Raw genomic sequence first — 25,593 nt, forward strand, 5'->3', positions numbered from 1 at the left:
TAGCACCCTTCTTACTAAACAATCACAATCTAAACCTAAAGCAGTAATGCATATCCGTTATAGATAATATAGAATCAAAGCTCTCAAGCCACCACTTTTTCATGAAGCAGTAATGCATCTTGAATATGTGAACCAATTTTCCCTACTTTTTTGGTCTATCAAATCTTGGCTATACTTATGCCCCACATGTAAGGCAAACATGATGGTTTCCTTCAGGCAGAAAATTTGAACTTGTTGCTTCTTTCTCCACTGGATGCTAATCACCTAATAATCAATTTTATATGTTTTTGAATTGGATCGCAGGTTGGCTCCTCCTTTGACTTCCCTCCATGGACCCACAAATTTGTGCAGTTTATCCCTTTCTAAGCAAATCTTCAAATGCATACACTCATCTGTATTGCACACATGCTCCCAATGATAGCAGCAACACTTTGGTTTGTCTTTCTAATGGAAAGCAGAGCAGTATAGTTGTGGTTATGGTAACTGCAATTTTCCATCTTTAACTTCTGTGAGCACTTTAAGATTGTGGGACATTCATAGGCATCACTTCAACATGACAACATATCCACTTGTCCCCTTCAACATTTCAACATAGTACTTAGGTGGGTTCTCGTGCGGAGAATGAAACCCTTGATGGCCTCAAAGCAAACTTAAAGGCAGCCATTAGGAAGTATAATATAGTCATCCACTTAGCTCGTCACTTTGATAAACCCCTTTAAAAATTTTGAAAGTGCCTCCTCACCCTTTCATTTCAACATCATCAAGCTATTGATTTTGCAGGCTATCCTATTATTGCCAACAAAGTCAATGCCTTGAGAAAATTCCTTAAAGCTATATATTTCCCCAATGGCAACAAGGAGAACAAATGTGTGACTCCTCACGGTTGTATTAAAAAAATTCAGCACATCAAGAATTTACTATTCCATGCAAATATATATGGGAATGAAAAAAACAATCACGTTCTAACAAGTCCATGCTCCCATTGTAGGTATCCATATTCAAAAAATTCCTTGAGACTTGCTCCTCAATCTCAATGAGTGAAAGTGACTCAAACTTTAAATACTTCACTTCTTGTACCTCACCTCTTTCCATGTTCAAAGTGTTGGTGTCCCAATGTTATCATCCAATATGGGTACGGAAGAGGTAGATAAAAGTCCAACTATTAGATGATGAGAAAATGCAAGGTATTATTTATGTAATGCATACAGATAAAATACTATAACTGTTAGCCATTGCTAGGTCTTTCACATGAAGATGTAAGTATAGTCCATGATTTAGTGACCAAACAAGAAACCTTGTGTAGAAATTACAATAAAGAAACCATTATTGTGTTTTATGTATCATCTTTCCAGAAAAGGAATAACAAGAAAAGATCTAATCAACTAATGAGTAATGACCAATATATGAAGCTTACATAGTTCCAGATAAATTTATGTGAAGAAATTACCTTTGGTGCGTCGAAGCAGGACTGTTTTTAAGACAGCCTGAAGTTTTTTGTATCCACTACTCGCATTTCTAGATATTGGATGTTTTATAGAAGCGCAGAAGGAGCTATATACAGAATAAGGATCATACTTCAGAAAACGGAAGTAGCTGTAGAGATCATCAATTGTATTCTGCATCGGTGTCCCTGATAAGCACCATCTTCTTTTGGCCCGAAGACCACAACAGGCTCTAGCAACCTGAGTTCTATGATTTTTTATAGTTTGAGCTTCATCTAAGATAATCCTAAACCACCGAACTCTAGCAAGAGGACCACTGCCAAAGTCAAGAAGAGACTCTTTTGATTTTTTCCCTTTCTTCTTATTATTCTGTTCATTGGAGGACTGCCTCCTCTTTTTGTTGGATGAAAAGTCTGGACATAGCCCATACTTATCATGGTTCTTTTGCTCTCCTTCATCATCATCAGCTATAGGCTGTTTTGGAACTTCATTAGTCACAATTGAATAGGTGGTCAGAACAACATGGTATCTTGTTAGTTCATTGGGATGCTTTGTCCGTGTACCTCCATGATATAGGAGAACAGATAACTTTGCACTTTCTGGAACTCTTTCATCCAACTCTCTACCCCATTGCCGAAGAACACTAGCAGGGCACACAATCAATGTACCTCCAGCTGGCCTGGTGTTGCTTGATGTGTTGATCATTGAAGAAGTCACTTTCTCACATTTAAGATCACTTTCTCTGGATTGTAATTTTGTCTTATCCGCTTCAGTAACCCCATCATCATCCTCATCTAGATTTAAGGCTTCTGGTTTTACACAATCTGAAACATCTGATGTAAATTTTGACTGTTGAGCCATTTGCTTTTGTATCAGAGCTATCATGGATATAGTCTTACCAAGGCCCTGTTTTTAAGATAACATGCCATCCTTTAGACAGTCGTGCTTAATAAAATACTATTCTCGTATTAATTAAATGTGAATGAGAAACTAAATCCACAAAAATGACCTGATCATCTGCAAGAATTCCACCTGTACAATGTGTACTTTTCTCCTTCTGAACCATCCAAGCTAAGGCTATTTTCTAATCAACATGATGGTCAGTATCCAATTGTTGAAACACAAGGAAAGTAATTAATAAGGTTGCACATCCAGTAGCTACCTGATGCTTAAAAAGAGGAACAGCCAAAAGACCCTGAGGCAGGTCATCCTCTAGCCGTGGTTGACCAAGATTCTGTAGATTATAAAGGGGGAAAATGGCAGTCATTTTTCTTAAAATTGACAACCAAAAGCAAAGTTTAAAATTTTCTAGCCATGCTGAAATTTTGGTCACTGACCAGAATGATACAAACGGACCGTTTCCATTTTGGTGTCACACCATTGTGCAAGAGTGGTCTCAAAATTCATTGTCACATGACTAACTTTACTTGTTGTAATTTTTAATAAATTATTTTATTATAATTAGTTATTTACTTAATAAATAATTAAATTGCCAATGCATAATTATTCATATCAATCTTTATACTTTAAAAATTCTGGCAATCAATTAAGCTTTAGCATTTGTCACTTGTAAGTCATATAATTCTACTTCTTTCTTTAGATAATGATTTATATTTATAATCTAGTAAAACACTGAAATAAGCAACCAATAAAATGAGACATTCTTTGGTCCTTTATAACTGAAGCATGTTTTCCTTTTGAATTTTGCAACATTGGAGCAACCAGATTTGATGACCCCAAAATGTATTACCTAGTATCAGAGAATATAGTCACTTCCCAATATCATTTTTCAGACAATCTTGAAAATAGTCACTTACCTCTAATACCTAGTATTGGAGACTCTCGATCAGGGGGAGAAATACTACAAACTGATTGTTATGATTTGAATTCTGAGCTTCAGGTTTATACTAGGAAGAGATTTCATCTAAGGAATAAAGACTCGAATGTCAAGCTTGCACAACACCCGTCTGAAAAATCGAGCTCTGGCTTCGAAATTTCAGGTAACCCTATCACAAGTCCAGCTTTGATTCCTCTTATTGTGTCTAATTCTTCACCTACTATTCCTGATCTTGATGTTCTTATAACAATTAGAAAAGGTGTTCAAAATTGTACTAATCATCCTATTGCAAATTATCTTTCCTACCAAAGACGGTCAAAAAACCATAAAGCTTTCACTTCTAGGATTTCACACTTGTTTATTCCAAGGAATATACCGGAAGCGTTGGATGATCCGAGTTGGAATTTAGCAATAATGGAAGAGATGAATGCTTTAAGGAGAAGTGGCACTTGGGAGATAGTTGATCTACCGAAAGGCAAGAAACGAGTTGGGTGTAAATGGGTGTTTACAGTAAAATGTAAAGCTGATGGAAGCATTGAAAGGTACAAGGCTAAACTGGTGGCTAAAGGCTTCACTCATACTTATGAGATTGACTATCAAGAGACCTTTGCTCCAGTTGCTAAGATAAACTCTATCAGAATTTTGTTATCTCTTGCAGTAAATTCAGATTGCCCTCTACATCAACTTGACATTAAAAACGCATTTCTCAATGGTGATCTAGAAGAGGAGGTGTTCATGAGTCTACTGCTAGGATTTGAGAAGGGACTTGGCAGTGAAAAAGTGTGCAAATTAAACAAGGCATTATATGGACTCAAACAGTCATCAAGAGCATGGTTTGAACGCTTTGGAAAAGCCATTATTAGTTATGATTTCTTGCAGAGTCAAGCAGATCACACAATAGTTTATAAACATTCAAAAAGGGGTAAAGTTGTTGTTTTAATTGTTTACGTTGATGACATTATCTTAACCGGTGACGATGAAACAGAATTAGCAGACCTAAAGAGGAGACTTGCAAAAGAGTTTCAAATTAAAGATCTAGGGGCCCTTAAGTATTTCCTCGGAATGGAATTTGCAAGGTCTAAGGAAGGTATATTTGTTAATCAAAGAAAATATATTCTTGATCTCATTGGAGAAATAAGTTTGCCGGGATGTAAAATGGTTGAGATTCCAATTGAACCTAACTTGAAGTTACAAGCTGCTAGGACTAAAGAAGTAAAGAACATGGACCTTTATCAAAGACTTGTAGGAAAATTGATTTACTTGTCTCATACGCGGCCGGATATCGCTTTGGCAGTTAGCATGGTAAGTCAGTTCATGCACTCACCAGGAGCAGAACATTTCGAGGCCATCTATAGGATATTGAGATATTTGAAAGGAACTCCAGGAAGAGGTTTATTATTCAAGATACATGGACATCTTCAAGTCGAAGTCTACACAGATGCAGACTGGGGCAGGGAGTGTTATGGATAGGAGATCAACATCAGGCTATTGTTGCTTTGTTGGTGGGAACCTAGTTACGGGCGAAGTAAAAAATAAAATATGGTAGCCAGAAGTAGTGCTGAAGCATAATTCAGAGCTGTTGCCCATGAAATCTGTGAGGTAATGTGGATCAAAAGAATTCTTGAGGAATTGAAGTTTTCTTACTCAACTCCTATAAAGGTTTATTGTGATAATAAAGCTTCTATTTCTATAGCTCATAATCCCGTTCTTCATGGTCGCACAAAGCATATAAAGGTGGATAAACATTTCATCAAGGAGAAAATCAACATTGGAATAATATGCATGACATATCTTCCAACAAATGAACAATTAGCTGATGTATTAACGAAGGGACTACACAAGAAATAATTTGATAAGCTGACTAGCAAGCTGGCTATGGAAGATATCTACAAACCAACTTAAGGGGGAGTGTTGGAAATCCTGTCATTAAAGTCCTTGATTTAGTCATAATTTCAGGAATATTCCAGGATCGTTTCTTATATAAATATAGATTATAAAAGATATATAAATTAGAAAAAAAATAGGAAAGTATAATCGGTCAAATATTAACTTTATTTAGTTTCTTTTCATTAGTTTCCTTTTCTATTGTAAATTCTCTCTATAAAAGGAGAGCCTTGTACCTATTCTAGTTAAGTGGAAATAATTATTTTCCTTATATTTTCTGTCTTATATAATTCTAACACAATAAAACACAACTAGACAACCCATAACACCTTACCATTGTGCCAGCTTATGGAACAAAGAAAAAATTGATTGATGTTTAGTGATGATGACGATGACAAAACACTGAAAGAATGGTTACGAAACTTCAATGATATTGATGGCAATTCCCTAATGGTAGACTTCTTAAATAAAAAAAAATCAAGTTGATAAAAATCTTCAAAAAACTTTAATATATTCTTATTCTTTAACTCTGCTGAAATCGAAGATATTGTATGATTCTACGAGGATGAAATAACAACTTGTGAAAGCTTGCAGAGTAAAAATTGAAAAATTATGATAAGTAATCTTGTGACAAGGAGTTAATAGGAAATAGAGACAACATAAAGTTTAATATTACTCCCAAACGAAAAGGAGAAAATGTCAGAGAGAGAGACTGAGTAAAATCCCATAGCTACCAAAGAGAGAGTGAGATTTGAAGTCTCTCTTAGTCTCTTGTCCTGAAATGAAATGTGTCCCTGCAGTATCAAGCAATGTTCAGCCCTATGTTGAACCTAACAAAATAATAATAATAATAAGAAGAAGAAGAAGAAGAAGAAGAAGAAAGGAAAGAAAAAAAGAGAGAAGGATCTCCAATGAAGCAGTAAAAAAATGAGGAAGAGAAATTTATTGGGAAGTTCACTGGATTTTCCACGCTGCCGTCAAAAGCTTCACCAAGGTGTCATGTCTAGGCGCTTGCATGGAACAAGTCTCACCCGATATGGTATTGAGATCTAAATCTATGAGAAAGAGGATATTAAGATGGAACAAAAATTGATACATCTTTTTGAAAATGCAACCTAAGGAGATAAATTATGATACCAAGTGTCTACTCTAAGAGAGGAAATGTAAGCACAAAACTAAGTTGTTGATCATTTTATTCCTCTCTAAAAGGAGAGAGGCTAGAAGAGATGAAAAGTAACTAGTTTTATTATGACTCATGCACACAAGAAAAATAATAGACTATGAGATAAAATATAGAGGAACATAAGGGAAAAGAAAAGAAAATTTTGTACTAAATAAATGCTTCCAATCTTACCTTTTGTTAACTATTCTCATACTTTACGATTTAAAATTCTTTATCTAAATCCTTTTTTTGTTGTACCAACTTTTTTAAAATTTTTACTATCCCCTTTTTTAATCAACCCTATCTTTCTCAAGATTTCACATCCCATTCCTTTTTCTTTAAAAAATTGTTATTTTTACCCTTTTATCTTTTTTTTCAGATAGAATTGCAATTGAGCTTATTGGATTGGTCCTTATTGGACCAGTATTGCTCAGGGAGAGTTGTAGGGGCTAGGGTGGGCACATGATTATGATGCAGTCCGTTGAGGTTGTGATGAGAGCCTCCACCATCTAACTCAAAAAAATGACTCCATCCAAGATCTAAATGAGCCACCCTTCGTTGTCAGATTGATGCCAAAGTAGGGAGAAGCCGATAGTGGGTATCTATTTCTTTGGTCTTGCTGCCCAAGATTTTGTGATAGGAATGAGGTCGTTAAAGGCCAGGAATTAAACATTTGATGAGAACTAGTAAGAAGAACCAACAGCTGTCAAGAAACCACAAGACAAGTAGCAAAGGTGAAGATCTTTTGAGTTCCTAGGATGATCGAGATTCAGTGAAGGGATTGGAGCAATGATTTATGGTTGTGGATTACAAGTCGACATTTTGTAAAGGTTGAATATGATCATTGACTACTCTGGAGGAGCAAACCATGACGGTGTCAAAGGATATGTTTGTGATAGAGAATGGATCAAAGATTTGAGAGGGAAAGCAACTCAATCAACAATGTGGTAAATATGGAGGGTGGCAATTACCTAAGATGCAGTTAGTGAGAGGGTAGTTGTTGTAATAGGATTGAAGATGAGATTACAATTACAAAAGGTAAAGGGATTGATGCCAACACAGAGTACCAACGAAGCACTATGTTGAGCCAACAATGTTCTAGATGAGTAGTTCACTGACCAAAAGAATTATGGTTTTGCAGGAGTAAAAGGGGGAGGAAAGTAGAATCTTATGTCAAGATAGATGAATGATGAAAGGTCACACAAACACATCCCACTCCAATAACCCTAGGAATAGTCTCATTCTAATATTATAGAGAAAAAATATTCTATTATTCTTCAATAAAATAAACCATTACACCATATATATAGATATATATAGGACGCTAATATAATAGTCAATAACTAACACCATAAGTAGGACTGAACCAATCATATAACTATAATAATATCTAATAACTCTTAAGAATTAATAGCCTGTATTTGCAAATGGGAATCATCCTATTCTTTGTAGTTTTGACACCCAATGCTCATGGACTAGTCCAATGCATGACTAAGCCATAGATAAAGCCAGTTTGCAGACACAATATTTAATTGCCGTCATTGGACAAGTGGAAACTGATTAAATGAAATTAGAATTTAATTGTCACTACAATAGTTTAAATTTAAAAATACAATTGGCACAATGATGAAGTGTTTTCTAGAAAAGTGTTGCTTCATTGATGACAGTTAAAATCAATCCACAAACTCTAATTTACTAACCCTCTGTTTGGATGGGGTGAGGGGAGATTCATTAATGGAAAGGGAAGGGAGGGTAACTTCCTTACACCCCAAATCAGAGGGTAAGAAAATAGGTCATTGGAGGGGTAAGGGAGGGTAAAAGTTCCCTTTATCTCTCCTCACCCCCTTCCCAAACAAGGTTAAAAGTTACCTTCCCTTTAGTTACCCTTCCCTCACCTCCTCCCAAATAGACCATAAAGCACCAATTGCTTTAAAACCACAACATAAGTTGATTTTGTGACCTCATTATGCATATGCAATGAGCAACCACAAGCTTATGACTGCACAACGATTATGCAGATTAAACCAATCCCAAACTTATTGAATCCCGATCTCATCCCATGTTAATATGGATTTGACTAAACCAATCTTGCCAAACAGACAAACAAATGTATAATATGTATTGGAACAACAAATAAATCTTCTGAATGCATAAATTAGACGATATGTTTTGTGTTTTATGTATTGATCAGATTCATATGCCAAATATTTATAGGAATTTACAGGTTCTTAGAATGATTAATTTAATTGTTAAGTAGTAGGTGGAACATTTGTTGATTGATGGGGTTGATCAGGTTAATATATTTTATAATAGATATAAACTCTTTTGGGCATGAAATTACACATTCTTGTCATTATAGTTGATGTTATTTTATTTTAACAAAAAAGATTTTCTGCAGTAATATGACCTATATATGATTTTTAAATCTTGATGGCCTCTTAACCACACAACTAACTGCCCTAGCAACGCACTCTAGCACATGAAAGACACAGATTCAGAATTTTGGTAGCTCTCATCATACAGAATCTTACAAGATTTTCATATTATAATGTTGCATCAGCCAGAGAGGCATTAACCATCTTAATGGTTTTATATTAACTTTGAAGTGAGGTAAGATTAAAAGAAATTGGATGTGAAACCATTTCATAGCTTCCAAAAATTGTACGAGAACAATATCCTTCTTATTTCCTAATATGTTTTTACCTGATGATTAGTGTGAGGAAAAGAACCCCATCAACAGAATATAGAAAGCAGAAATAAAATGAAACTACATAGTACCTGCAAAGCTTCCTGATATATATGCCTTTCATCACGCTCTATGTGCCTATCACCTCCTATGCCCAAGTGCTTTTGTACTTCACTGGTGCTAGCTGAATGCAAACTGCTGATAGATTTTCCATGAACCAGGGATGAGGGCTGCATCCAATTCGTGGTAGCTCCATGTATAATGTCTACATATTGAAATAATGCATATCAGCATGCATATGATACATGAGATACATTGTGATTAAAACCCAAGCATTACTACCTCTACTCTCCATTAAAGTGTTTGGCAATTTGCGGAACTTCTCATCCACAGACTGTGATGCTTTAAACCTAGTCAAAGCATTGATTGAATTTCCTCCAGCAAAAGATGAAGGCCCAATTACACTATTTTCACCTTTTGTAGTCTCACCATTTCTCTTAGTTTCCATCCTACTATCAAAATTTGGTCTTGTAAAAGAACGCACTGGCTCTTTTTTATAAGACTGACTTGTATCTAGCATGCCTGATACACCTTGTAGTTCAGTTCTGTCTATAGAATGGTTATTCCCTGTGGTGAAACTTTGTGCACTATTTACCTGTTGATCCTCAGCTTCGTCAATTAAAGATGTGTCTGATAATCCAAAATCAAAGGAACCATCTTCACTAGTAGATGACTCGATCTCAATGACATCCATAGACAAAGCAAGTGTTCAATTTGCAGTTCCCACAACAGAACTTAAAGATTGGCTCTCTGTTGTTCTAATTTTTTAAAGACTCCAAACCTAACAAAAATGATTTGTTAGACCTAGTATAACCTTCTGGTGTTATGGAAAATTGACAGAACAAAAGAATTTAAGACTTACTCATAGAAATGAAGTACAAATGTCTCCCTTAGATCCACAGTTAAACAGTGCTGCATCAACTCCAGTTAATGTGGAACAATTATTTCAGAATGAAGCATCTAAAGGGACAGTTGGACTTCATAAAATTCCATGAAGAGTCAAAGTTGGAAGGACCAATAGAAAGTCAAAAAAGCAGCCTATTGAAAAATAAAAGAATCATTGCTTTAGAAAACTTAGTGCCCAACGATGAATCAATTCCATGAAGCTTCAAGGAAACATGCTAGAAGCTATCTCTAATGCAATAGAAGCATATAACATTATCTTCCATACAACTCTTACATTTACAATAGCATGATATTTACAAGAAAAAAATAGCCAATATAGCAAAAACAATTTAATTAATTTAAACATTACATATGATTTAGCCTTGCATAGAGCTCAACAGACCAATAAAATTTATATAGTCAATTTCAAATAGTTGGGACAAACACGATTTAACGATGATGCCAACGACGGTATATTTAACAGAAAATCAAAACTCAAAATTTGTTTTGGATTCAATTTTTTCACAATGAGTTTAGGTTATGGATAACCCCAACCAACATGACCCAAATCTACTGCCTGGTTCAAACCATGAAGTTAGAATGATCCAAAATCACAGGACTCCACTAGTCCTTTTTTGGAACCTAAGTTTATATTCTTTCTATAGCATTTTAAAAAATTAAAAATAATAATAACAAAAGAGTAAGCTTGTTCACAAAGACTGCAAAGAGTATTTGCTCTGAACATGTAATTCAATTGCTTTAGAGGAACTAATCTGCATTCACATAGTTTGAACTTTCAATCCATTTAGTGGTCTAACATGGTGGGTCACCCAAAACAAAGACAATAAATAGTGCTTTTAACAATTGACATTTGACAATGACATGGCTGCCTTCTTCTAGCCATCTTAATCAATGTTTTGAAAGTCAACGCATTAATTGTAGCAGTCAAGGGGTGGAGTCAAAGGAGAACTGACTAAAATATCAACCAAAGAAAAAAAAAAAAGTTCAACCTATTTGGTTGACCCAAGTATAATTGATTTTTATGGGTTTAGCCAATTCTTAACTGACTAGGTTTAACTAGTTTTTCATTTTATTGTCTAATTTTCAATGAACCTGGCTAAATCAGTTGATTCAGTATTATTCTAGTAGCATTGATCTACGAATAGGTAGGAAGAAGTAGAAAGAAATAAGGAAGTCATATGAGAATAGTTTGGTGATGGATATAAAATGGCAAATTTCCCAACAAGCGTACCTGCATTTTGGTTTATTCCAAACACACACCCCACACTTTACCTATGTCCAAAATAGGCACACCCCAAACTGCCAAATTGCCTAAGATCCTGAAATGCCCCAAAATAATTTGGAAGGCATGGTGTTGTTTCTTTATAGAAGTGTTGCAGAGTGCAGACGCAAATTTTTTTAGTTTTTAGTAAATAGAATATATATAAATTGGAACTATTTTATTTTCCAATAGTGCATACAAACTTAATCTGAGGCTTGAAGATGATGCAAATGATTTTAGTAACCTAGAAAAGTGCAATTGAGAGAAGGCAATTTTTAACTTTATATCTCCTTAATTTATTATAGTTGGGGAGGCAACATTGAGATATATAAGTCCATGGAGTTAATTGCATTACTTTACTAGTGTATTTTAGAAGAAGTTAATGATTTTATTGGTCTGTGATTGTTTCCTACAATCTGGCTTGGTTCATGTAGCATGTAACCATTAAGGAACCAACCCTATAGTAATGCAAGACAAATGCAGTGGAAGTAGGAAGTTTGCTAGCGATCAAAACTTTATTGAGAAATTATTTGAAAATTTCCCATCTGAAAAAGTGCAAAAAACGATGTACTAGCATCCACAAAACCAAGTAAATTTCCCTTTCAAGGAGTAACAGTTTAATTGTTTAAACTTTCAGATCATTGGGGCTTTGGATCCAATGTCACATGATCTAACCTTTTTATAATCCACTTCCCAAGGTGGAGACTCCTCGAGTGGAGGAATCACAAAAGCCCTTCCATCTGAATCTAAAGCATTTGAAAATCATGTGAGTAGGATATTACTCTATCCAAAAATTAGCTGATCACTGTACAGAAAGTTCAAAAGATAAAACAGTTATTGTAATGATCAAAAAGAAAGAGAAAAAAAATCAGGATTGAGCCTGCTATATACCTTCAATAGGTCAATAGAGAAAGAGAACATAGTGGAAATGTAGAGGATCTAGGAATGTTAGAGGCCATAGAATTGAAATTGTATTTGTATTTAATAATATCTTCAACATAAGATGTGATGGGATAAGATTCATCTAGCTGACCTTGATTACATGCAATGATTACAAATGAACGAGATGTTGATATGAGTCTGTTATGGTTGTCCCAACAACCAATAGAGCAACAAGGAAGAATAGCCCATATGGACTGAAGTAAAGGCAAGATCAAGGTTGTCAAGATTAAGAATGACGGTAGATTCATAGGATCATATCGCAGAATTGTAGTTGTCCTCAAACATTTGAGCAACAAATAGTTAGACTCATGATTTGTTCTTGTAAATAACAAGATGGATAGAAACAGAGTTAGATAGATGACAATGATAAAAGTTGAAATGATTTCTTCTTTTTTTCGAGTTAAAGATGTTCTCGCATAATCAAAGATGATATGGTATACAAAAAATGGTGTACTTTTGGTGAATGTCAAGCTTAAAATTGTTTATATAAACATAAATATTTTTCAACAGACAAGATTATCAAGATCTTACGTAGAATAGTGAGGGAACATAGAACTAGAGAGATTCTCGAGATTCCAACCCAATTTAGATCCCGCTTTGGGTCTAGATCATTTAGGTCAGCTTGGATTGTAAGATCAAAAAATTTTAAGGTTTAGATCACAATCTTGGCAACCATGGGAAGGATGCCACTCCTTTATAAGTGAAGGTTATTAGGAAATCTGAATCCATCTCAAAAGATCAGGTATAAAGGTGGCACAAATTGGCTAAAAAATAAAGGTTGCAGTTCCTTCTTCAAAGGAGGAAAAGGGTAAACAAAGAGGAGGTGGTGGTGGAGGAGGAGGAGAAAGAAAAGGAGAGATGGGTTTATTGAAAGAAAAGGCCATAACAAGATGCAAATAAAAGAATAAACATCAACTCATCTTAAAATTTTCTTAACCCAGAGACAATAAATGAAGAAAGCAAACACACTCACCCCATTGAAGATTGCAACTCAGCAAAAGTAAACGAAAACCATAGCTAGAGATAAAAGAGAACATGAGATTGGAGGAAGAAAACAGGAATTGATAGGGACAGAAGGATCTTTCAGGTAAAAAAAAAAAGCCTTCTTACAGATGAAACAGTGGTACATTCTTTTAGTGGGATAAACGGATTCCCTAAGTTTCATTGGACCAATTTACAAGTTGGTCGAAGCTGCTTTGATTGCATCGAGGGCAATCTAAGGAGTCCATGATAGTAAATCTGTGTTTTGGGCAAAAATAATTTTGTGGGGTGAGAGTTTGGAAGAACAGAAACCCAAATGCATCAAGTGGAGAGAATAAAAGGGCATTTATTATCAAATGTTTCTAACTAGCCTCACTGTCAATTCCCAAGTCTTGAAAGCATTCACATACTTAAAGAGAGAAAGAAGGTGGCAACCATACTATATAAGAGGAATGAAAGACAAATTTGATGTGCCAAGACTATGACCATTGACTTGACACTTATTGACATCTCAGAGTCTCATGTGACAAGACTATTTTTCTACATTATTGTTGTGTATTCAAGTCCACCTTGGTTGTCCTTAACTCTTTCTACAAGAATTTTCTTTTGGTAAGTCAGATTTTACTCTCTTCAACCTCTCTAGTTTTATCATACAACAGAAGACTCATTGTTTCCTTCTTTTTATAATCATTTTAGTTTATTTCCAATCTAATAGGTTTAATTTAATGCCTTAATATATTAGATTTACTTTTAATGGATTGGATCCAAGTTAAAATGGGTTTTATTTCTTTTTTCAAAATTGTATAAATTTGTAACGAATCGCATTGAATTGGATTGTCATCGTCCTTCTAAATTTCAATTCATATGTATGGTGAATACATGTGAGTTGTAATGTATAGTATGAAACAGAATAGTGGATTGTATGAGTCTAACAACTCTAAAACATGGACAGCAATGGGATGAATTTTTTCGAGTGACTGTCACAACCTGACCCATTTAAATGGGTTTAGGTATGGGTATGCTTAAAGTAGTATAGGTATGAGTAACTTAGTAATCACTAGATGGTCATTCTTTAATGATGAGTATTGGATAGTTTTGGACTTAATGGCTGGAGTAATAGATACCCCCAATAAATTTAATTATTTTATAATAGATATGTGTATATTCTTTAAATTTCTAGACTTTATTCCTTTTAATGCATTTTAGAGTCACATTGTGTTTTGGTGGGTACTCATAGGCACCCTATCCATTTGATCAAGTATGAGTATCCATCTAAACATTATGGGAAAGTTACAGGTAGAGAAGGTTGGGTACAATTATCAAGTGTGTTAAATGGGCATTTGTGAGCTAAAGAAAATTTCAAGAGTACTTTACCCTTTGCCATCCCATTCAAAACTTTAAAACAATAATTTCCAGTTATTAAACTCATCTCAAATAAAAGAAACTAGAATTATCATGATTTGCCTATGTGAAATATGGAAGAATAGAAGTCCTTTTGAATTACCTATCATATGCATTTCAATGAAAGGTCGTTATGATTTTCACCTACTTGGGACAGGCAGCTTCTTCTTATCATTGACATAAAAGGTTGTACTTAAGCAAGAAGTTAACCACAATATTCAAACAACTTAGTATTTGTTATCAATGATTAGCCAATTTTTCAAAGTCTAAATGAGCAGATCTATGTTTCTCGAACTCCAATTGCTCCTACAGTCATACGTCCTGTTCACACCGAGTGCATCATTATTCTCTTTTCACATCCAAAACATGAGTATTCGCATGTATCATGGTAACATTCTGAACTTTTGAATAATTATAAACCCAATGTTAGATTTGCTACAAACAAATGCGTTTTTGAACTCTGAAAACCTACTCTCTTAACAACACCATTTTGCAAGATAACCCGCCGACCACATGAATATGTATCGGCATATTACCCAACACGAAAGCGAAGAAACTAATTAAACAAAGAAAAAAGAGAAATTTCGGTACTTGTCCAAAACTACAAATGGAGCAACGATAAACAAGTTTCAGATCAAATTCATTACAGAGCAGTGATGCTTGTTCAATCCAACAAAATTAAAACTGCATTTTTCAAACGGCATGGAGAGAGAAGGAAAAAAACAAAACCAAGATTAGAGCAAACCTTCCGTACACCAAGACTCCCCCGTGTTCTCTCGACGACACACTAATCGGAACCCAAGGATCCCCTCAATCAAAACTCACCTGATCGAATCCGATTTCGACGAGAACCGCACGACCAAGCAAACCCTAAAACCTCGAGAAAATCGAGGTTCAAACAGTAGGGTTGACGAGGAAAGATATCGAGATTGAAGTTGAGAGGCGAGAGAGAGAGATTCTGTCTGACTGGAACTATCGGAGCCGTAGGTTTAAAAGTCCATCCAACATATTGAAATCGAGCAAAGTAGGGCCGTGATAGGATCCAAAGTTGATCGAGCAATCAGATTCGCTCCACGTCGCCGTTGATGAAAGATTGAGTTAGGGTGCAGTTGGCGGTCGCTGATTGGAAGAAGGGAAGTTGTGAAATTTCAAAACGTGGAGCAGATCCGAAGAACACCACATGAGGTGTCTGCGGTAAACGACGTGAATTTTAGTCTCCTGATCAGAAAACACGTGTCGTTTTCTACGGCGTGACCGAAACGGCGCGAGACGACGTGATCCTGAACATTCTGAGCCGTCCGTCAGCAACTATGAGCATGGCAAATTCAATATCCAATTCAAATGGTGAAGGATATAAAAATAATTTTTAATCCGATTAAATAATTAGATATGAGGATTTTTAAATATAGGTATAACGTTGATATGGTAAAATTTAAAAAAAAAAACTCTAAGCTTCTTTCCTTCTTAAAAATCTAAATATTTCAAACAACCATTCAAACTCTCTCATTTCCTTCGGTGTCGCGACTATGCAGAGCCAATGATCACCGTCTTTATCGCTCAACTCCCTCGGTGCTGCATCGCCTTGCTGAGCCTGCATGTCATTGTTTATCTACAATGTGTGCCCCCCATGTATGTATCTTAAACATCTTGTCACTCCATCCAAATGCTACAGTTGATAGCAAATACAATGTCGTAGCAGCAATCAAACTGTAGTTACTATAGCGTTTTTGTTTGTGATCCTACAAGAACGTTATAGCAACTACAATTTAATATTTTAGTCTAACTACATTGTAGCAACTATGGTTCTTAGCTGCTACAACATTTTATTTTAATCACGTTGTAGCAACTACGATTAGGTAGCTACTACAACTCTCTTAGACTAGCATGTTGTAGCAGCTACCATACTATCGCTGCTACAACGTGCTTAAGCCAAAATGTTGCAGTCTAATCACGTTGTAGTAGTTGTATCTACTACAATATTCTAGTCTAACCACATTGTAGCAGCTATAGTTCTATAGCTACTACAACGTTCTGGCCTAACCACGTTGTAGCAGCTACGATTCTGTGACTACTATGATGTTCTAGTCTAACCACGTTGTAGCAGCTATGGTTACATAGCTACTATAACACTTTAGACCAACATGTTGTAACAGCTATGAAAAAAATTACTACAACATGCTTAGACAAGAATGTTATAGCAGATACGGAACGTAGCTGCTACAACATGCTTAGACCGCACTAATAAATGTTGCACTCATTTTATTATTCAAAACTAACATTATAATAGGGTCTAGTGCTTGATATTAAGTATTTGTTTAGATAATTAAATGGCATCTATGTTAGTGTAAGTCTTAAGAGTCAATCAAGAGTTGATTGACTTAGGGCATAGTGTGTCACATTTCATTAATAAAAATTAATGGTTATTATATTTACTTCAGATATGTGTCAGATGAATAAATATAATAATGTCCTAGGATAGTATGTTAAAGTCTACAGCATATCAACTGGTTAAATTGATAGTAAGAGTCTGTAGATATATATAGACACTATTCTTAACTATTTCTAGTCAAACATTAATATGCAAGGATAATATTAATGCATTGAGATTGGCATGTAAGCCAATTGACGACTTAATCCCACAAGTCATGAATATGAGATATCATGTTGACACATGGGTATATATTAGAAAATATGTACTGAATTGACCCATCATGAGAATGTTGCATGGATCTTTATTAAATATTTTCATAGTGACTATTGGTATGAATAGTCCTTAAACCTGAAGTCACTACAATTTCCAATATTAAGAGTTGTGTACTTTGGTATCGACAAACGTCACTTGTAACAAGGTAGATTATAAAGTCAATTACTAGATATGCAATAAGTTATGCAGAGGAATGTGAGTGATGTAGATGTGATTTATATCTTCCCTATGACAGAAGTGATATCTTTAAGCCCCTTGATTAAGTAGGACACAATAATACATGGTCATACTCAAATTAGTTAGTATGAGATATTGAACATATTTGATTGAATGTGTTTACCTAGGGATCAAGAAATATAAAGATTGATAAGATGATGACATGATCTATGCATCATTAATCAATCTAAATATTAAATATAGAAATACTGAGTCATACAAGATAATACTCACAAAAATGATTAAGTCAAATTTTGACATTCTTGTCATTTGGGTAGCAATGATACATTGCTAAATGTCACTCATTGTGTATCTAAAATTGTTTTAGATACATTATCAATGTTATGAGAGTCTATTGGGGCATACACAAAGAACACGTTGATTTGAAGATGGATTATAGGATTAAGTCTAATCCGAATTTGACTTATTGAGCTAAACTCAAATGAATTTAGACTAGACTAATTGACTTATTGGGTTAATGGTTTACTGGGTTAATGGTTAATCCAATATATTAACATCTAACCCATTAAGATTAATGAATATTAATAGAAATTAATATATCATTAATCAAAAGGAAGATCAAGAGATAAAAACTTTGTATATTCATTGGATGAGTACAAAAGTCATTTGTAAAAGTAACCTTTAGGTGAAGTAATGTTTTTGGCAAAGTAACCTTTTAGTGAAGTAACCCTTTTGGTAAAGTAACACTTTTGTGAAATAACATTATATAAGTGAAGTAACCTTTTGGGTGATAGTGACTTTTTTAGTTTTTTCTCTTCTTCCACTTCTTCTCTTAGCCAAAAATAACCTTGTGTAGTTGCTACCATAACAAAGGTTGTTTCTTCTCCAAGTTATGAGTTCGTGAGACTGACAAAAAAATATGTTCGTATAGATTCCGTAGAGGCACGGACATGCTGATTGAGTTGAGATCTGCATCTGAATCAAAGTGACTGTCAGGAATACTAGTTTACGCAACAAAGGTAACTATTCTATCTAATAGAATAGGAAAACGTAATATATAGTATTCACAAGGATCTCTGGAGGAATCATTTTTTAAATGTGTTATGTGTTGTTTTATGCATAAGATCCCTACAGTCTAGTGCTTCAACCTCCTTCAGAAGCTCTATTTCTTGTGTATATCGTAAAAAATTATAATGAAAAATGATGTCCCCTCAGTTTAAGTCATTTATATTATAACTACAACCAAATGAGCGACAGATAGAGTTGATAAGTAGAAGCTCATTTTCTTGAGCCCTAGACATACCATAAAATACAAACATCAAAGGTCTTATACAAAATAGATTTGATAATTGAGACTATCATGCTAAGTGTTTCATCTTCAAAATCAGAAGATTATATTCACAAGAAAAGATTTTGCATTGATTTTCAGACTTCCAGATCATGGCGATGAAGTCCTTTTACATTTGGATATCTCCTCCACCCCCACTCTACCTTCAATATTTCATAGATCGGGATTATTTAAAGAATGACATAGAGAACAAGCTGATCAACATCAGCAAACAACCAAAACCATTTCCTGAATTTAATATTTTATTTTGACAACTTGTTATTTTATATTTTTTATATACATGCTATTTAGTACTACTAATAGTATATATTGACTATGAGTAAAGTCACTATTTGATTGTGTAGATGACTTTAAAAATTTAGATAAATATAATTCATGTAAAGCTGTATATAACTACATGGTGGCAAAAGGCGAATACGCTCGCCCCCAGCGTCCCCGCCAACCCGTCCCAGGGCCAACACAGAGGAGGTAAATCACGGGCGGCTACTAGCCTTAGAATAGTGACGCTGTATATAACTACACGACCCCACAGATGGAGGGCATAAGTGTGATGCTCTCTCAAATGCCCAAGCCACAGGGGTGTGAGGGAAATCAAACCCCAATGCTAAAAGGATTTGCACACCTACTTGCTGTAAGTTGTTAATTTTATTGTAACTTCATTGATTCAAAATTTATAACCATACTTATTGTATTACAGATTTAGATGTGTGAACATATTAGAATCATAAAGCCACACAAGAATTTTGCCCTTCTAAGAATATGTCGACGAAACTTGATAATCTCACGTGTATCTACAATAAAAACCATGATTTATTAACTGTCTTCATAAAAAATAATAGAAATTTTGGATTCATTAGATTTAGAGGAAAATTTGCTATCAATTGATTTCTTAGAAGATGTTGAAGAGCAAATTAATGATCAAATTGCATAAAACTTTATCAATGTTTCTTTTCTTGAGCAGACAGAGGATGTTCAAAAAGAGCATATAGTAGAGGATGTTAAGGAGGAGCATGTAGCAGAGGATGTTCAGGAACAAGTTGAATGTCAATGTTGCAAAGTACAAGATGATCAACTTGTTGAGGTACATTTTAAAAACTAAATTGGCGATGGAAGCAAAACAACTAAAACTGGAAAAACAAAATCAATACGGTCAGTTTTACTTAGTTTGGAGCCTTCGGTGACTCCTACTCTAAGACCCAGGTCCTTCAAACATTTCCGATGGGTAATCCACTAATCAACGTTTCTTTACAAAAAAATAGGTTGGTAACAAGACTACCAACTTTTGAATATGATATGCAGAAAGAAAGCAAGAATAAAAAACAACAATTACATGTTACCCAAGTCTATACTCGTTTGAGCATGTAGCGGCATCTTGTCATTCTTGTTGTTGGTTGCTACTCGGAATATCGTACCGATTCTCCTGTATAAAAATTTTGTACAAGTCCTAAACCTTTCCTAACAACCTATTGTGTTCTTTAGAAATTAAATTAGGAATCGCAAACAGAACTTAACATTATTGATTCCAAATTCAATTTATCTGTTCTTAAAGGTTTAAACTTGGATCGCAAATGATGCTTAACATTCTTAATCCAAATCGACCTATGTTACAAATTTGATTAAATATTTATTTCAGAGATCTGCTTCCAGATTAAACATAGCGAGGCACTAGGCCTTCTTGGTTATGGGAGCATCTACTACTTCCTAGACAAAGTCTTTCAACAACATGCAATATTTAATCTCTTTATAGTAACCCTAAGTTTAACCATTAAGAATAATCGAATCATAAGATCAAAAAAACAAAAGAAACACAAACTCGAATCATAAATTCGAAACCTAGAAACGTTAGCCTCTTGTGTTTGGTATTTCAAGATCTAAACAGAAAGATGAACTAGTTACGATCCGGAAACTAATAACTAGTTATACCTTTTGTAGCTAATAGACCTTTCAATCTTCTGTCGTATTCCTCTTCTTATCTCGGACGTCGTGTGGATGACGATCTACTGAGACGAGAATCCACCCAAGCTTCCTTCTTCTCCAAGCAAGTTTCGGCCACCAACAATCTTCAAGAGATGAAGAACTTTCGGCCACCAACCAAGCTCCAAGGGATGCTAAGAAACAAAGTCTCCTATCTCTCCTTCCTCCTCTAACAATATCCGGCCACCAACAAAGCTCCTTGAGATGAAGATGTCACTGGCCACACAAGAAGAAGAATAGGAGAAGGAAAAGGGATGAGGGTCGGTCACCACCAAGGAAGAGAAGAGAGGAATAATAAAAGATATGTTGTTGTGAGGTGAGGCATCTCTACCCTCTCTTTTATATTCCTTGGTCTCGGCAAATAAGGAAAGTTTTATAAATAAAACTTCCTTATATTCCTTGCCAATGTTTAAGAAGGAAAATTTAATTAAAAATTTCCTTATAAACCCTTAATGGCCGGCCACCACCATCTCCTCCAAATAAGGAAAGTTTTAAACACAAAATGAAAAACTTCCTAATTTGTTTCCGGAAATTTTTAAAATAAAAATTTCTCTTTTAAAAGTCCCTTCATGGTTGGTTATAAAAAGAAAATTTTATAAATTAAAATCTCTCTTTTAAAATATGTGGATGATTACAAAAAGAAAAGTTTTATCAAAAATTAAAATCTTTCTTTAAACTACAAATAATGAAAGATATCAAACTTTTTCCTTAATCCTTTGTAGAAAGCTATAAAAGAAAAATTTTAATTTTAAAACTCTCTTTTAAAATCATGTCTTTCAGATTAGGAAAGATTTAAATTTAAACTCCCCTTTTATTTTATTTTGGTCGGCCAGCTAAGCTTGGGTTCAAGCTAGGGCCGAGCACAACTTGACGCATTATGCCTTGGTTTGGCCGGCCCTAGCTTGGGCTCCAAGCTAGGCTTGGCCGACCACTTTAAGGTGGGTAAGAAGTTGGGTATAAGACTTTATAAATAAGAGGCTACGACAGGGACTGAGAGGAGGAATTGATTTTAGTCTCCCGATGAACTTGAGCTTTCCGTGTTCGCCCCGAACACCCAACTCGAGTTCATCAATAATATCTCATTCCAGTAAAGAGTTATTATTGCACTACTGCACCAAGTTATTATTGCTCATATTACTATATGGGTTCCTTTTTATCATGAGTGTGTTAATTTCCCTGTGTTTAAGATATTAAATGTCCACTAATTAAATGAGTTACTGACAACTCACTTAATTAATATCTAGCTCCAAGAGTAGTACCACTCAACCTTATCGTCATGTCGGACTAAGTCCACCTGTAGGGTTTACATGACAATCCTTATGAGCTCCTCCAGGGGGCATCATCAACCTAGATTACTAGAACACAGTTTCATTCTATAATCAACAACACATCATATAAATAATATCATTTCCCAACTTATCGGGCCTATTGATTTAACGAGCTAAATCACACCCTTTGATAAATTAAAGAAATAAGTATTAAGTATATGTGCTTGTTATTATATCATGATTAAGAATACATACTTCTATAATAACAGAGGTATTGTTCTTTTATATAGTCAGTATAAAAAGAAATTATCTAAAATGGTCTCGCTCAATACACTCAGAGTGTACTAGTGTAATTTTATAGTCAAGATAAATTAATACCAAATTACACTACGACTATTTCAATGGTTTGTTCCTTTCCATCTTAATCATAAGCTACTTTTTATAACTTATAAGGAACTAATAATATGATCTTCTGTGTGTGACACCACACACCATGTTATCTACAATATAAATTAATTGAACAACTACACTTAGCATATAAATATAGACATTTGACCAATGTGATTGTTTATTTCAAAATAAATATTGACAAAAAGCTAGGCTTTTAGTATATACTCTAACACTTGTGTCATTGAGGCTTGAATGCAGCAAAGTAGTAGTGTACAATTGGAGCAGACGGATGGTCGACGAAGTACGTCAACAAGTTTTATTTTAGTTTATACATTTTGCTAGTCAAACAGGACTTTTAAAGACTATTGAGGGTGCCTGCAACCTCATTTGAGGTGCCTCCAACTTTAAATTTGATCTTGTAAACATTGGCCTCTTACAGCTCTGATGCCTGTGATTTATATTCACGTAAGGGCATCTCCAAGCGCTCTGAGGTTCCTCCAATGTGCTCTGAGGTGCCTCCGAGGCATCTTCCCTTAGTGAACTTATATCCCTAAAGTTTATCAGTGTGAAGGAGCCTCCACCATGTCCAAGGCACCTCCATTGAGCTCTAAGGTGCTTCCATGCAGCTCCGAGGTGCCTCAGACACTGTTTATTTGAGGTGAACTTTTGCCAACTAACTCCTAGAAGACACGTTAGTCTAAATAACAACAAATAACTTACAAAACAGAGTTAGCACAACAAGATAAAATTATTAATTAGATCCTGTTTTACCAAGATCATGATCTAGTCATAATCTCATCTTAGATTTTTAAAATAGATCTAAGTTGGACCAACACTTATAATCCCATTGGGACTCGCCCTCACTGATCATTATCCTTGAGTGGCTTACCTTTACTTACCTACCAAAGATCTGATCTTTCAAACCTATTTAGACTTTCCCTGGTCTTACTTAGTATCTAATCAATCTGATCTAGAAAGACTTACCTACAACACTGAGTTAGGATAATAGATATAAAACAATAAATTAAAATAATGTTAGTAATATTAAAAATTTACTGGTCTGGTTGACTACGTGTTAGTCATACATGCTTTAAGTTTACTTTTTCAAGACTTCGCATTACTTAGGGTTACCTCTCCTTAGAGTTATCTAGCTTCACTTATTAGGACTTTCATTATCTGACTTCACTCACTAGGACTTTCACCACCTAGCTTCACTCACTAGGGTCTAGCTTCACTTACTAGGACTTCCATTACCTGGCTTCACTCACCAGAACTTCAACCACCTAGCTTCACTCACTAAGACTTCCATTGTCTGGCTTTACTCACAAGGACTTCCACCACCTACCTTTACTCACTAGGGCCTAGCTTCACTTACTAGGACTTTTCTTTACCTAACCTTCAGTTAAGACTAGTCACTTAGTAGACTTCTCACATGCCTAACCTTTGGTCAGGACTTATCCTTGCTAGTCATCTAGTCCTAACTAGACTTCACTCTTCCAAACATTAAGTTCTATTTGGATTAACCCTTAGTCAACCTGACCCAATATTGGAATATTGTTAAATATTGAAACCCTAGAAGTTGATTGCACCAGTATTTTGTGTTGGATCATAAACACATGAGAGGGGATGAATCACATTTTTAATTTTTTCTTTAAAACACGAATGAGAGATGGACCATTCATACAGTGGAAGAAGAAAATAACTAAAATTAGCAGTTTTTTTCTTTAGTCTTGAGGTGCGTTGGAGTTCGCGATGGAGAATATAAGAGAAGGATGCAAAAATTTTAACAGCTTACAGCAGAAAAAATTTTTACTTGTCCAAGAATCTTGAGTTACGATTTCATCGTATTGTGGCATTACTGGTGCCGATCATCATCAATGTTGTACGTGATCACAGTCGATCTGAGAACTATTTAATCTGATGAATATCAAGTTGTCAAAACTGAATTTTACGTGATCAGTGTTTCTTCGATACAGACCTCTTTGGATCTTTGGGAGGTGGAGCTTTTGAGAGCCTCTATCCTTTTAGCTAGGCTATGGACCCCTCCTTAGTGCACACGCGCGCTGGATCCGCTATGCAGTCATTGTTGGACTGCGCTTAACGCAGCTCACAAACTATCCACCCTATTTATCGACTCTGGACCCGTGCCTCCTGTGCTGCAGCTCGGACTCGACTTCGTCGGATCTCTTGCTTCGAAACAGTTGGGCTTGCCTTTAGCTACGTACGGTAGTTTCCACCGATCCTAGACGGACTCCGCAGACGCGGTGGACTTCCGATCGCACTGGTCAGGATTTAGTTAGAAGGCGAGGTGCACTAGCAGGCCAGGAGGCTTGATTAGGCCCAATGCTTGCACAGCTAAAAAGTACCACTCTTTTTCTTGCTTAGTGAAAGTATAATATCACGGTTCTTAGAATCCTATGCAACCGAGTTTTGTGCAACCTTCTAAGTTATCTTCGGTAGGCATATAAAGGCATTTCAAAGGAGGATTTATTAAACCATCATCCTGCCCCTTACACCAATATTGAGAGTATACTGACTACTCTTCATAGATTTCCTCGTCCGATCATCCATCACTTAATTGGTCCTAGATCATTTCAACCAATAGCTGGTCCTGCTTAAGGGTCACATCTTCTGTTAGATCTTGCCAATTCCAACCTAGCCAATACTAGCTCACGATTACTAGTCTAGACCAATTTGTGTTACGTGTGCTAGACTTTGCTTAAAGGTTTGTGGCGTAATTCCTAGCCCCTAGGTTTCTAGAAAAATGCAGTAGTGTTTTGGGAAATTCTAGATTACATACATGTAAAGGTCCACTTACCTGACATACATCACAAGCCGGTAAATCAATCCAACCAATCGTCGTAACTTTTAGGTTTGAAATAACTAGATTTTGCAGCAAAATAACTAGATTTTACGTAAACTTAGTTTTGAAACAAACTTTCGAATAATGAATTTAAATTTTAGTAAGTAATAATTTTGAAATGAGTTTTGAAGAATTTTTTAATAAGGAATTTCAAAGTATCTTAAACAAGAATTTGAAAATATTTTCATAATTTCTTCAAGATATCTTAAGATAAGTTGTATTATATTTCTCAACCTACTTGTAAAATGTAGTCAAAATATTTTTCAAAAAGAATTTTAGAAAAGTTTGAGTGTGTTTTTAAGCAGTT

General features: G+C 35.1%; 1 protein-coding gene across 4 annotated transcripts in view; it reads right to left on the reverse strand.

Moving 5' to 3' along the window:
• Positions 1–25,593, reverse strand: part of LOC122051949 (helicase-like transcription factor CHR28) — a 72,877-nt gene that overhangs the window by 39,263 nt on the left and 8,021 nt on the right. For 2 of the 4 annotated variants that reach the window (XM_042613308.1, XM_042613310.1), the window contains exons 2-7: positions 9,934–10,109; positions 9,354–9,852; positions 9,104–9,276; positions 2,605–2,676; positions 2,452–2,526; positions 1,972–2,348 (exon numbers count right to left, since the gene is read on the reverse strand). In XM_042613308.1, coding sequence (XP_042469242.1) covers positions 1,972–2,348; positions 2,452–2,526; positions 2,605–2,676; positions 9,104–9,276; positions 9,354–9,765 — 1,109 coding nt within the window. In that variant the 5' untranslated portion in view covers positions 9,766–9,852; positions 9,934–10,109. Of the gene's footprint in view, positions 1–1,971; positions 2,349–2,451; positions 2,527–2,604; positions 2,677–5,897; positions 5,985–9,103; positions 9,277–9,353; positions 9,853–9,933; positions 10,110–15,307; positions 15,370–25,593 lie in introns of those variants that run through there. The other 2 variants (XM_042613309.1, XM_042613311.1) reach the window with 2 other exon arrangements.

Source organism: Zingiber officinale, chromosome 3A (assembly GCF_018446385.1).
Source record: "Zingiber officinale cultivar Zhangliang chromosome 3A, Zo_v1.1, whole genome shotgun sequence".
Classification (NCBI taxonomy): domain Eukaryota; kingdom Viridiplantae; phylum Streptophyta; class Magnoliopsida; order Zingiberales; family Zingiberaceae; genus Zingiber; species Zingiber officinale.